This window comes from Danio aesculapii, chromosome 5 (assembly GCF_903798145.1).
Source record: "Danio aesculapii chromosome 5, fDanAes4.1, whole genome shotgun sequence".
Classification (NCBI taxonomy): Eukaryota; Metazoa; Chordata; class Actinopteri; order Cypriniformes; family Danionidae; genus Danio; species Danio aesculapii.
In genome coordinates, this window is record NC_079439.1 from 4,898,986 (window position 1) to 4,914,465 (window position 15,480).

General features: G+C 31.9%; 1 protein-coding gene across 1 annotated transcript in view; it reads right to left on the reverse strand.

Annotated features, from left to right (window-relative positions):
* Window positions 1-5,530: 5,530 nt before the first annotated feature.
* The window catches only part of LOC130229901 (ras-specific guanine nucleotide-releasing factor RalGPS1), a 70,116-nt gene continuing 60,166 nt past the window's right edge, over window positions 5,531-15,480 (reverse strand). Inside the window, exons 9-13 of the mRNA XM_056458921.1 lie at window positions 11,707-11,803; window positions 11,120-11,212; window positions 9,602-9,707; window positions 9,384-9,475; window positions 5,531-5,976 (exon numbers count right to left, since the gene is read on the reverse strand). Of these exons, the coding sequence (XP_056314896.1) occupies window positions 5,947-5,976; window positions 9,384-9,475; window positions 9,602-9,707; window positions 11,120-11,212; window positions 11,707-11,803 (418 nt within the window). The 3' untranslated portion in view covers window positions 5,531-5,946. The remainder of the gene's footprint in view (window positions 5,977-9,383; window positions 9,476-9,601; window positions 9,708-11,119; window positions 11,213-11,706; window positions 11,804-15,480) is intronic.

Sequence of the window (15,480 nt, forward strand, 5' to 3'; positions counted from 1 at the left end):
ACAGAAAGGCAAAACTGATACTAGATCAATAATACTCTGGAGAAATAACTAGTATCACTAACTAGAGTCAGTCTGCTGTGTGCAATGATATTATTAAGCTCAGAGGAGTGTGTTCAATCAATCTGACACTTCACAGACAGTTTCCATCTCTTAATGAAAATTGTGTCAATATTTACTGTCTCATGTTGTTTCACTAAATGAAGCAGTTTGGGTTAGTCTTTATGACCTTTCCAAGTTGAAGGACATTTAAAAAAATCTAACATTCCAAATAAGCTGAAATGTCAATTAATGAAACCTTTCATTTTAGAATATTTGGAAATAAATGTTACTTTAAAGTTTCCTCTGAATGTTCTAAAGCATTTAGTAAAAACCATTCAGTAAAACAACCAATGGTTTTAGAAGATTATTAAAGTGAGAATGAACCTTCTGTGATTGACCTTGTGAGAATGTTTTGACAACATTTGCTGTTAGTTGGGATACTCCAATAAAATTTCAATGAAAAGTATAAAAAATACTTACAAAACGTTCCTCTTGGTGCAACTTTTTCTATACAAGAACAACTAAACCCACCAAACATGATTAAAAAAAATCATGTAAAATATCATGAAAGATCCATGTACATTAAGCCTAAATCCTGTGATTTTTAGAGAATGATGTACAAAATGTACTTTTATTTTCATATTGTGTTTACAGTCACCATGAAGTTTATTTAAAAATATATAGGTACACTGTCAGAAAAAAGTCCATATTGGTACCTTAAAATTGTATATTAGTACCTTAAGGCTCAGTATTGGAACCTTAAAGTTGTATATTAGAAACTTAAGGCTAAATATTGGTACCTTAAGTTATATATTAGTACCTCAAGGCTCAGCATTAGTACCTTAAAGTTGTACATTAATGCGTCAGGGCTCAGAATTGGTACCTTGAAGTTGTTAGTACCTCAAGGCTCAGTATTGGTATCTTAAAGTTGTCTATTAGTACCTTAAGGCTCAGAATTGGTACCTTGAAGTTGTTAGTACCTCAAGGCTCAGTATTGGTATCTTAAAGTTGTATATTAGTAGCTCAAGGCTCAGAATCGGTACCTCAAAGTTGTATATTAGCACCTCAAGGCTCAAAACTGGTACCTTGAAGTTGTATATTCGTACCTCAAGGCTTAGTATTGGTACCTTGAAATTGTATGTTAGTACCTCAAAGCTCAGTATTGATACCATAAAGTTGTACCTTAATGCCCCAGGGCTCAGAACTGGTACCTTGAAATTGTATATTAGTACCTCAAGGCTCAGTATTGGTACCTTAAAGTTGTCTATTAGTACCTCAAGGCTCAGTATTGGTACCTTAAAGTTGTATATTAGTACCTCAAGGCTCAGTATTGGTACCTTAAAGTTGTATATTAGTACCTCAAGGCTCAGTATTGGTACCTTAAAGTTGTATATTAGTACCTCAAGGCTCAGTATTGATACCTTAAAGTTGTATATTAGTACCTCAAGGCACAGTATTGGTACCTTAAAGTGGTATATTAGTACCTCAAGGCTCAGTATTGGTACCTTAAAGTTGTATATTAGTACCTCAAGGCTCAGTATTGATACTTTAAAGTTGTATATTAGTACCTCAAGGCTCAGTATTGGTACCTTAAAGTGGTATATTAGTACCTCAAGGCTCAGTATTGGTACCTTAAAGTGGTATATTAGTACCTCAATGCTCTGTATTGGTACCTTAAAGTTGTATATTAGTACCTTAAGGCTCAGTATTGGTACCTTAAAGTTGTCTATTAGTACCTTAAGTCTCAGTATTGGTACCCTAAAGTTGTATATTAGTACCTCAAGGCTCAGTATTAGTACCTTACTGTATATTTGAAAAAAATGGTATCTCATGGCTCAGAATTGGAACATTAAAGTTGTATATTAGTAGGGGTGTAACAAGATGATTAATCCATGAGACGGTACAAAACATGAGTTTGGGTTTACAAGACGAGATTTTTACACTATTTTTAAGAAATCTTCATTGATGAAATATATGAAATATCCTGCATTTCGTTGCCTTGTACATCTGTGATGACAATAAATTGAATCTAATCTAATATGAATAATATGAATAAATCTTTAATTAAAATAGTCTTTTATTCAACTGGGGGAAAAATTTAAATCACAAAATGCAAAACTATTTAGGTGCTTTTTTAAATCAACTTGTAATGAATGTTATTTTACTACTATTTTAATTAATTCTATGCTGTTAAAACACTCCTAAATATTTTGCCAATATATGAATAGAAATTTGTCTTCTATATATCATTTGAAATATTAGCAAAATATTTTCTTTTATAATGGTAAATTGAATTTTATTCAACTGGAAAAACAAAATGCGCGATAGTTTAGGTGATTTTTAAAACCAAAAACCAAATTTGAATGGTATTTTATGTTTCATTTTTCAGCAGTTTTACTTTCATTTAGCAACATTTCAGTAGTATTCTCTGTTAGACGTGGCAGCTGTTAAACTCTGGTGATGGAAAAAAAAGCAGTTACACTTAACATCATAACTCACGAGACAACTTTTCAGTTTGATGAGAAATCTTGTTGTGATTAAATCTCTTGAGATCTCGTAAAACAAGATCACGTCACAGCCCCATATAGTAGTACCTCAAGGTTCAGTCTCGGTACCATGAAGTTGTTTATTAGTATCTAAAGGGTCCATATTATACCTTAAAGGTATTAGTACCTAAAAAGTACTAGAATTTACATTTTGAGACGGTACAGTCTCGGAAAGATTGTACTTTTGTTGTTTCTGAGATTGTAACACTTAAAGGGATAGTTCACCCCAAAAAAGAAGATTTACTCTGCCTGAAGTGGTTCCAGATCTTTAGGAGTTTCTTAATTCTTTTGAAAACTAAGATGATATACATTTTGAAGAAATATAGAAGAAGATATTTAGAAAAATGTTGGAAACGTGGCATCTATAACCATTGGCATACATAACAGAAACGAATCCTATGGAAGTCAATGGTTACAGGTTTTGTGTTAAACAGAAGAAAGAAACTCAAAGATTTGATACAAGGCGAGTAATTGATGACAAAATTGTAAATTTTGGGTGAACTATCCCTTTAAGTACTGCATTACCTGCCTATTATAAACATATGGATGTTTATTAATACTTATGAAGTCCATATTCTGCATGATATTATTCCACATCCCTAATTCAATATCTAAACCCAACTGCTACCTTAATAACTATTAACAAGCAGCAAATTAGAAGTTTATCGAAGTCAAATTCATAATTAATAGCAAGAATAACACCTTAAAATAAAGCATGGGCATCTTTTCTTAAACTAAATAAAATGAAACCGAGTACTTGTGCGAATGACATCATGAGAGTATAAATAATGACCAGATTTTCATGTTGAAGTGAGTTACTCCTGTGAATCTGCTTCGTGTCAGATTTGTGGAGCTGATATGAGATGTTGTGCTGAGTGCCTGACAGTCATTTCTCCTTCATTTAAAGAAAAACATGCTGGAAAAACTAAACTTCATTACAATCATCAGTCCTGCACAAAAGAAAGGATGAGAAATAAAGGTACAGAATATTACAGTGCTGTTCTTTCACTCGATTTGAAGGAGCATCTCCAATCAGCATTGATGGCTCAAGTTTACAGATAAACCAATAAAAATGAGACATAAATTATTAAACATCTCTTCGAAATCAATCCTCGCTTTACTTCAGGTGTATCTGCATGTCATTGTATGTATTTAGGAATCTGCTTGCATGAATAATTGCTTGGAGATATCTCATAAAAAATAATCAAGGTTGCATTTCACACCAAAAACCAAAAGATGCAAATAAGGAATACGGTTTTGCATGAAGAAAACCAAGTCTATTCTGACATTACTTTCATGTGTGCATTTCAATATATATAAATAAAGAATGTGCAATGATGGAGGTGTAAAATAAAGGCACCACAATAAATATAACCATGATATACTGTAAATACGTAATTATAAATAATATCATTGTTACAGGGATGAGAATTAGTGATTAAATCTGCTTAATTACGATGAAAGTAATGTCCAATTGTAAAAACAAAATGTACATTTTCTTTACGCAAAATATAATTGGTTATTTAAATCTATTCAGTTGGGGTAATGGAGATGGAGATGATTTTGAGAGGTCAGTGCGAATGTGAATTTTACAATAACACAAATGACCTCACGAGATTTTAGTGAGATGAAAATTAATTTCTTGTTTTTAATTGAGTGATCTTTTTATTAAAAATGATTTAGTCCTGATATAGCACAAGAAATCTTAAAGACTGACACACATCAGCTGCTTAAAGTTGTAAGTTGTGAGCAAAACCTATTTAAAATGAGCCGAAACCTTCGTCTTTGTAAAGTTGTAAGCATTTGTTAATACTCAAAGCCTTAAGCAAACTTCTGCAAGTATAAAAATGGCTAAAAAAGAAAAGTGGATTCAGATCCCTGATGTAAACAATCACACTCACAAACCTCCTGCAAGCAGCACCGTCCGGGTCCATTATCAGAACATTTAGCAGTACTAAAAATCACTGTGCCGAAAAGGAGAAACACGATATGATTGGATTAGTCTGTATCTAAACCTGTTAGCCAGGAGCTGGTTTACATCATCAGTTTTGATCCACTTGTGTTTTGTTTCTTACGGCTCTTTTGTTGCAATCAAATGCCTGTTTGTTTGGCCTTTCGGTACATTTAAAGAGACGGTCCACCCAATAATGGAAACTCTGCCATCATTTACTCATCCTCCACTTGTCCTGTTTGAGTTTCTTTCTTCTCTTGAACACACAGGAAGATATTCAGAAAAATGTCATTGACCTCCATTGTATTTTTTGTCCCTATTATGGATGTCAGCGTTCTTCAGAATATATTGTTTCATGGTTAACTGAAGAAAGAAACTCATAAAAGGTTTGAATCACTTGAGTGTGAGAAAATGATTCATTTTCGAGTGAACTGACCCTTTAAAAATGTCCACCTTGAGCTTCTGTTTGATTCAATTCCTAAAACGGTCACACTTTCTAATCCGGTTTCATTAGTAAATAATAATGTTAACATGAACTACACTTTTAAATGTCTTGTTTTTAGTCTAAATATCTAAAAATTCTTAAATTAACAAGCATTTCATAGACAAGCAAAACATATTATCTTGTTTTATGAAATAATTTGTCAAATTTAAGTGAGTTTTCCACTAAAACAAGCAAAAATATTCTGACAAAAGCCTAAGCAAAAAAATCCAGTTTTCCTTTTATTATAAGATTATTTTGATTAACCCTTGTCAGATTATTTAGCTTATTTTAAGTAAAAACTCACTTAATTCTGACATATTATTTCTTAAAACAAGACATTATGTATTGCTTGTCTATAAAATGCTTCATGATTTATAAATTTGAACATATTTTTACATAAATCTTAGTAAGAAAAGCATTTTTGCAGTGTAATAATGAGCACATTTTAATACCTATTAATTAATCATAGTAATGCATTATTAAAATCCAAAGTTGTGCTTGTTAACACTATTTAATGCACTCAGAGTTAACATAAATTAAAAATGAATGACTTTATATGGATTTACTATGAATAAATACTGTAATTAATGTATTGTTTGTTCATGTTAGCAAATACATTAACTAATGAAACCTAGTAAAGTGTGACCCCTAAAACATACCTGCTCGATCTCAACATCAACAAACCCCTTCAGATGCATTAATCTCCACACAGAAGACTTCATAAAGCTGGATTTTCCTCCATTTGAGTGTGCAGATCTGGTCTGTAACAGTGGTCCAGATGAACAGATCCAGTGCGTTGGCTCAGTGACTCCTCAACGCTGAAGCTTTTTCACTTGTTTTTCAAGATTTTGCTGATTGAAACACATTCTCCTCCATCTCTGTAGGCCTTTGGCACATGATAAATGTCAAGAGCTACACGAGTCCCTTTACTCAAACGACATGAGATTTGCTGGTATCTGAGAGAGTGGAGAGAAAATCGGAAGCATTACGCAATTCTAAAACATCACAGTTGGATATTAGTTCAATTACAGTAACACTTTAGAATAATGGTCCATTAGGTATTGCGTTTACTAGCATTAACTAAGCATGAATAATCTGGTAAAACATATATTAAAGATAGTTAAACATTAATCAATGCATTATTCAATTCCAAATTGTGCTTGTTAACATTAGTTAAGTCTGTTGCATTAACTCTGTAACATTAGTTAGTTCTGTAGCCAAAACAAAGTCCTTGTGTGTGTGAAGCTGATTCTGATTAATGCATGTGAGTTAACATAAACTTATTTAACTTAACCAACTAAAATAAACTAACATAAATAAATACCATAATATATGTGTTATTAATAGTAAATAAATGAACTAATGGTGCATTATTTTAAAGTGTTACCCAATTTGGGTTTATAAAATATACTTGTCACACTTCACTATAAGGTTCCATTAGTTCATATATTTACTAACGTGAAGTAAGAATCAATAATACTTGTATAGCATTTAATAATCATAGTTAAATATTTACTTACACATTAATAATATCCAAAATTTTGCTTGTTAACATTAGCTAATGCAGTAACACCAAACTAACAATGAATTAATTTATCTATTAGATTCAGAATCAGAATCAGTTTTATTGCCAAGTGTGCTTCACACACACAAGGAATTTGTTTTGGCTACAGAAGCTTCCAGTGTACATAAAGTGACAAGTGACAACACAAAAATAAATATATAAAAAAATAAAATAAAAATAAAAAAGTTGATAAGCATTAAACAGATGTGGTTAGTCAAGAAACCTGGATGTTGAGTTGTATGTACAGATTGTTATAAATATACAGGTTATAAGGTGCTGTGTACAAGTGCGAATGTAGAAGGTATTGCATTGTATATTGATATAAGGTGCTGTGTACAAGTGCGAATGTAGAAGGTATTGCATTGTATATTGATATAAGGTGCTGTGTACAAGTGCGAATGTAGAAAGTATTGCACATCTTTATTGCACAGTAGGGGAATATTTAACTGTTCATAAGGTAGACAGCCTGAGGAAAGAAACCTTTCCTTTATTATGTTTATTATGTTAACAAAGATGAATAAATACTCTAATAAATGTATTGTTCATTGTCTGTTCGTGTTTATATAAAAACATTAACTAATAGAGCCTTATTGTAATGTGTGACCATAATATTAATAACGCAGCAATACATAAATACACATCATATCCAGGGGTATGAATAATTGCGGGTTTTACTGTATATATTGGAAAAAAAAGAATGCTATGTATTTAATGTTGTAAGAACAGTACTATTTTTTTTTTAAATATAAAATAACTTTCTATTTGAATATATATTAAAAAATTGCATAAATTATTTTCGTGATTCAAAGCTGAATTTTTAAATATCGTTCTAATTTTCTGATTTTATGATCAAGAAACATTTTTAAATGTCTTCACATTTTTTTGGAGGTCATTTGAAATCATCAGGACTCAAAATCAACTCATCAGGACTCTTTAATAGAACATTTAGTAACACATAATTACACACTATAAATCATTTATTAAGCATATAGTGAATTCATCATCTGTTAAGCATTAACTCTACATTAATAAACGTTAGTAAGCAGTTTATAACTGCAGATACAAATGCTGTATTCTTGACTTAAAAGCAAATTTATAATGTGCTTAATAATTGTCCTTTCATACTTTATTACTGATTAATTTTTCATGACTAAATGAAGTATCACATTATTTACAAATCATTTGTATTCAAGAACAGTTGGAGTTTTTAAAGCTTTCACAATGAGTTAGTAAATGATTAATAAACTATTGAAATCAACATTTATATATCTTATCATTCAGGCATATATTAATAGTTAACTAATATGTTAATAAATGCTTTATTAACTCAACTTCATGCAGTTTTGTGACCTAATCTAAAGTGAGGACTATTTATGCTTTATAAATCCCTAATAAACAAAAAGCTCAGTATTAAATGAACAACACATCTTTGCAAACTTATCTAAAAAGTAAAATTACAGTAAAGTTTAAACATTGCTGAATAACAGGAGTGTCCAAATATAACAAAACAACAATATAACAATTTAACAATATATTATGATAATACAACATTTCACTGTTATTTAGCGATGTTTAAACTGTACAGTAATTATATTTTAGATAAGATGGCAAAGATTTATTTTTCATTTGACGGTTTCATTTGTGTATCTTCGAATGAATAAAAATGAATAAAGATGTTTTATTTATGTCCTGTTTAGAATTTAACTCAGCCTTTAATTGTCATTTATAAGGGATTTATAAAGCATCACAAAACTATTACTATATGCCTGAATAATAAGATATATAAATGTTGATTTGAATAGTTTATTTATCATTTACTTGCACATTCTGCATAATCTTTTAAAACCAGCAACTTCTCTAAAATAACTGGTTTGTTAATGATGCAATAATTCATTTAGTAATGAAAAAATTAAAGTAGGAAAACACAATTATTAAGCACATTATAAACATGCTTATAAGTCAAGAATACAGCATTTGTATCTGCAGTTATAAACTTCTTACCAACAACATTAATGTAGAGTTAATGCTTAACACATAATGAATTCACTATTTGTTGAGAAGTTGAGATTATATAAGAAATATATAATAATTGAATTCATATTACTTAATTATTTTATACGATTTACTTTTAGCAGTTTATTGATATATATATATATATATATATATATATATATATATATATATATATATATATATATATATATATATATATATATATATATATATATATATATATATATATTTATATATATATATTTCCAGCTAAATGTCCTTGCTCTGTTAAACATTACTTATTAATTTTTTATTTGGCCTAACAAATTGGATTTCAACTGGATACATATTCATTCATTCATTCATTCATTCATTCATTCATTCATTCATTCATTCATTCATTCATTCATTCATTCTCTTTTCAGCTTAGTCCCTTTATTAATCAGGGGTCACCACAATAGAATGAACAGCCAACTTATCCAGGATATAGCCCTTCCAGCCACAACCCAGCACTGGGAAACACCCATGCACTCTTGCATTCACACACATACACTATGGACAGTTTAGCTTATCGAAATTCACCAATAAGGCACGTGTTTGGACTGTGGGGTAAACCGGAGTTACATTATAATTTGATTTCTTAAATTATTACAATGTCGATTCCATAAAAAATATCTATACTGTAATATTTAACATTATCATTATACAAAATATGTGTAACATTGGTCCATGCAAACACTAATAACATTGCTAAATCAAATGCATGTAAATTTGTAAATAAATAAAAATAGGGAAGATATTTGTTACCTGAGGTCTTCTTCTCCGACTGGCCTCCTCCAGGTGTTTGTGCCATAAGATCGCAGAGAAGCGATCGCTAGTCTGAAACTTGTAAACATTCCCTGAAAAACACACTGGTTCATTAACATGTGCGCAAATATAGAACTGATTTAACAGTAGACACACATTTGTCATTTGTGATGCATAGATAAAGAGTTAACGGACTGTTGTGTGTGGATCACATTCACCTTTATCAGGATCGTTGAGCTGAAAGATGTTGGGCTGAGCAGGATCATCCGGCAGAACCACCATCCAGCCCAGAACACACACTTTCTTACACGCAGACGACTTGTACTGTTTTGTGGAAGAATTCATTACATGCATCTATTATCAAGCATCATCATCATCATCATCGTCATCATCATCATCATCATCATCGTAAAGGTTTATTAATACAGACTGACCGACTGACCAATTTATTGATAGATTAACTGGCTAATGGACTGATGATTGACTTGATTTATTGTTTGATGGATAGTTGATCGACTGATGGATTGATTGATAATTGATTGATTGACTGATTGATGGATTGACTGATAGATTGACCTGACTTATTGGCCAATGGATGGACTAATTGACTCATTAATGGATAGATTGACTGATTAATTAATTGATTGATTGACGGATGGATGGATCGATAGATGGACTAACTGATTGATTGGATTGATTGATTGACTGACGGATTGATTGATAGATTGACTGATGGATAGATTGATTAATTCACTGACTGATGGGCTGACTGACGACTGACTGACTAATGGATTGATTGATTGACAGATGAATTGACGGATAGACTGACTGACTGGTTGATGGATTTATCGATTGATTGACTGATGGATCGACTGATTGATGGTTGACTGATGACTGACATACCACTGGATTGATTGATTGATTGATTGACAGATAGACTGACTAACTGGTTGATGGATTGACTGATTGATTGACTAATGGATTGTTGATCGACTGATTGATGGATTGATTGATAATTGATTGATTTATTGAGTGATTGATTGACTAATGGATTGTTGATCGACTGATTGATTGATAATAGATAGATTGATTGAATGATTAATTGATTGATTTATGGATGGATGGACTAATTGATTGATTGAGTGATTGATGGGATGATTTATAGATTCACTGTTGGATGTACTGATTTATTGATGAATTTATTGATGAATTGACTGATGGTTTATTGATTGATTGATGAATTCACTGATGGATTTAATGATTTATTAATGGGCGGAATGATTGAATGACTGACTGATTAAGGATTGATTGAATGATTGATTGCTTGATTGATTAATTGATCCACTGATTGATTGACTGATTGAGGATTAATTGATGAATTGACTGACTGACTGACGGATTGATTGATGGACTGACTAATTGATAGATTGATGAATGGATTGATTGATTAATTGATGACTGATGGGTTGACTGACTAATAGATTGATTGATTGTTGATTGAGGATTTATTGATTGATTGACTTATGGATTGACTGATTGATGGTTGACTAATGACTGACATACTAATGGATTGATTGACTGACTGATTGACAGATAGATTGACTGACTGACTAATGGATTGACTGATTGATTGACTGATGAACTGATTGATTAATGGATTGATTAATGGACAGATGAATCGATTGACTGATAAACTGACTGATTAACTGATTGAATTGAACTGTTTTTAGACTCACATGCTTGCGGTCTGTGGCTCGCAGGGCTTTGGATCTGTAGAATAGGAGAGTGGATCCAGAGAGTGTGATCCAGTACCGCGTCCATGACGAGAGCTGAAAAACACAGCAAACTCTTTACAACTAAGCTGGACACTACTCACTATAACAAGGCAAATGTATTATCAACAATCTTAAAAATAACACTTCAGTTTAAGTAACAATTCCCACCATTTACTACTGACTTATTACCCCCTACTATTCATTTCAATTCAAGTTTATTTGTATAGCGCTTTTCACAATGATTATCGCTTCAAAGCAGCTTTACAAAAGGTGCACATTATTGCATTATGCTGATAACCTGTCAGGCTTCTGAAAGATCACCTTGTCTTTATTTAATGATGTTAAAAAAAGCAGATGACCTTCTAACTGCTATCCCTCCTAATCCAAAACAAACACTGAGCTCTCAGCCTGTCTGTGGCGAATCAGGCACTTTTAAACTCAGTTTAGTCAACGCATCCACGTGAACATCTGGACTTTAAGCAGGATCAGCATGTAAATCAGCACCCATTGAGTTTTTGGAAAGTGTAAATGCTTCAGCTATTGTTTACCTTGGGTTTCCTGCCCTCCTTCATCATGGTTTTCCTCCTGATCGGCCCCTGCATCGTAAACAAACTGGCGTCTCCAGTGACCTCCGAAACTGACGGACTGAACAGAGATCACACCATAAACACACTCAAAACAACCCATGTGTGTTTGTGTGTGTGTGTGTGTGTGGTGATGGACGTCATCCTGCTTCTCAAACCATGAGATGATTCCTCAGAGAGCAGAAAACACCCTTCTGATCTGAGGACGTGATGGAGGAGAGACGAGTGTAAAAAGAGTTTGGATGCAGGACAGAAGTTTCCCTCCACCGCTCAAAAGACACCAGCTGTGATTCAAAACCTAGTGAGCTGCCTACATAGTGAGCATTTAATGATTAAAAAGCATGTCTTGATTTTTTTCACTAAACTGTTCTGGTAACACTTTCGTTGAAGGAGGTGTTCGTAAGACGGCTATGACACTGTTATAATCAAAAAATTACATGTCATGAGCATGAAAATGTTACGCATGCTTATGACAACTATCATTAAGGGTCATGTGCTCAGTCATTTGAAAGGCAAAGGTGACATTTTTTAAGATGCCTTTGTCATAACAGCTTGACATTATCAAGACAACATAACCTGTCATAAATCTGTCATAAACATGATTGTTATGAGGCATTATAATATGTCACTAATGTTTTTATGATCACTCCTTTTCAGTGGAACAAAATGTCATGACATAGATGAGAGAATAACACTTAATGCCAGTTGTCATAAGCATGAATAGGAATATGAAGCAGATTTTTATGTATGCTTATGACAACTGGCATTAGGTGTCATTCACTCAGCTTAGCTATTTTTCATGACATTGTTTCAAGATGTCTTTGTTATGACAAAGTGACATAAATGAATGCATCATAACTTGCCTTTGTCTTAAAACTTGACATTTGACATTCTCAAGACAACATAACTTGTCATAAATTGTTATGTGGCATTATAATTATGTCCCTAATGTTTTTATGATCACTCCTTTTCAGTGGAGCAAAATGTCATTAAAATTTGTCATTAAAAGTGTCAAAACTCCGTCAAACTACTTTATAACAGCGTTATTAATACTTAATGACATTTTAATGACACATTCAATTTGTACCACTGCAGTTGAGGTCACTAAAAATATTAATGATGCTTTAATAAAATTCATGACAATTATAATGGCCTCAAGATGATCATGTTTATGACAGATTTATGACAAGTTATGTAGTCTTGATGTCAAGTTGCCATCACAAAGACTAAGAAGAGGTTATGGTGAGATTATGTCAAGGTGTACAAAAGATAACTCAAACAATGTCATCTTTGCATTTAAAATGACATAAATGAGAGAATAACACCTAATGCCAGTTGTCATAAGAATGAATAGGGATATGAAGCAGATTTTTATGAATGCTTATGAGAACTGGCATTAGGTGTCATTCACTCAGCTTTGCTATTTTTCATGATGTTGTTTCAAGATGTTTTTGTTATGACAACGTCACATAAATGAATGCATCATAACTTGCCTTTGTCATAACAACTTGTCATAACAACTTGACATTCTCAAGACAACATAACTTGTCATAAATTGTTATGAGGCATTATATTTGTGTCATTATTATTGTCACTATTATTTTTATGATCCCTCGCCTTTGTCATAACAACTTGACATTATTAAGACAACATAACTTGTCATAAATCTGTCATAAACATGATTGTTATGAGACATTATAATTATGTCCCTAATATTTTTATGATCACTCCTTTTCAGTGGAAAAAATGTCATAAAATTTGTCATTAAAAGTTTCAATACTCTGTCAAACTACTTTATAACAGTGTTATTAATACTTAATGACATTTTAATGACACATTCAATATGTACCACTGCAGTTCCTTCACTTCCTGACAATAATAATGGCCTCAAGAAGATCATGTTTATGACAGATTTATGACAAGTTATGTTGTCTTGATAAAGTCAAGTTGTCATTACAATGACAGGTTATGATGTATTTGTGTCAAGTTGTCAAAGATATCTCAAACAATGTCATTTTTGCATTCAAAATTACATAAATAACAACACTTAATGCCATGAGCATGCAGAAAATCTCTGTCATTTTCATCATGTGTCATATCATGATCATAAATGTTTCATGACAGTCTTATTAACACCCCCTTCAGGTACAGTATTACCACTTTTCTCTGCATGTCAGTTTGAAAACCCCTATGCTAAGGTTACAATGCAGTTAAAATATCAGCCTTTGGTGAAGCTCAATAGGTTTTGAAATATTTTCTCCTCTGTTGGGCTGTTCACACCTGCTCACTTCATGCATTTTTATTTTTCAAACCGCATAGCAATCTGATCGTGAAAGGTACAGGTAAAAACGGCCTCTGAAATGCATTATAGACAATTCAATTTGATTTATAATGCACTTTAAAACAACAAAGCTGACCAAAGGGCTAACAATAAAGGCCAGACATATAAATGCAATGGCTCAAAGCACTATAGAAGGTGGTTTGGGACGCATTTTATAATGCAAAAATAACATTGTTTAACTCGTTTACAAAGGCACGGTGTTTTGTTTTTGAAAGAGTAGGTTATCCACAAATGTAATATAATTATGTTTGTAAATGTAATGTAATTATGTAATTCCTTAGTAGTTGAATGATGTCCAACACGTATCTGTTTATCACAAAAAAATGTGAATACTTAAGTATATAGCATAAGTATATCTGTAGGAATAGCCAAAATACAGTCAAAAATGATTGATTTGCTTTATATTTTATGTTGAATATTAAGTAAAGCTTGTTTCATGACATTTTTTAAATTTCTGATCATAAATGTATCAAAACTTAATTTCTAATCAGTAATATGCATTACTAAGAACTTAATTTGTTCAACTTTAAAGGTGATTTTCTTAATATTCAGTTTTTTTTATTCTCTCAAATTCTAGATTTTTAACTTGTTGTCTCTTAGCCAAGTTTTGTCCTATCCTAACAAACCATACACACATGGAAAGATTATTTATTTAGCTTTCAGATGATAATGCATACATCACAATATTTAGCCTGTAATGACAGTAATCATGTTTTTGTAAGGTGTTGCTGATGTTTTACTGGAGTACACGTGAAGCACAAAGCCTCCTGTAGCCTACATATGAAATCATATGTAAGTCGATGAAGGTCTATAAGCTTACATTTTTGTTTTATTTATTTATTTATTTATTTATTTATTTATTTATTTATTTATTTATTTATTTATTTATGTTTTAATTACATATTAATTTATAATTAAATAGAAAGTGGTGTATCTGACATTTTAGTAGAGGTAACCTAGTAAAATTTGCATAGAGCACAGGTTTTGAAGATCAAATTTACATCCGTTTAGCCGAGACACATGCATGTGGCCAGTGTAAATGCAACCATTTTCAGGAATCAGACAGCAGAGAAAACACATGAAGTGAACAGGTGTAAACAGACCCTCTTAGACCATGTCCACATGTACACGGGTATTTTTATAAACCCTGCCTTCAATAAAAAAAAATCTGTGTTGTGCAATAACAACCTTTTATGTTGGGTTCACATCATATGTGCACTTAAGCATTTGCATGAGTAGATTGCATACAAGTCAATACAAATGTGATAACTAAGGTGGATTACCATCCTGTGGTGTGAACGTGAATGCATTTGCCTTGATTGTGCAGAATTCACCTCAATCAAATCTTACACATTTGGTTTGACCTCAGCTGTGCTGGACAATCAGAAAGGAGAAAC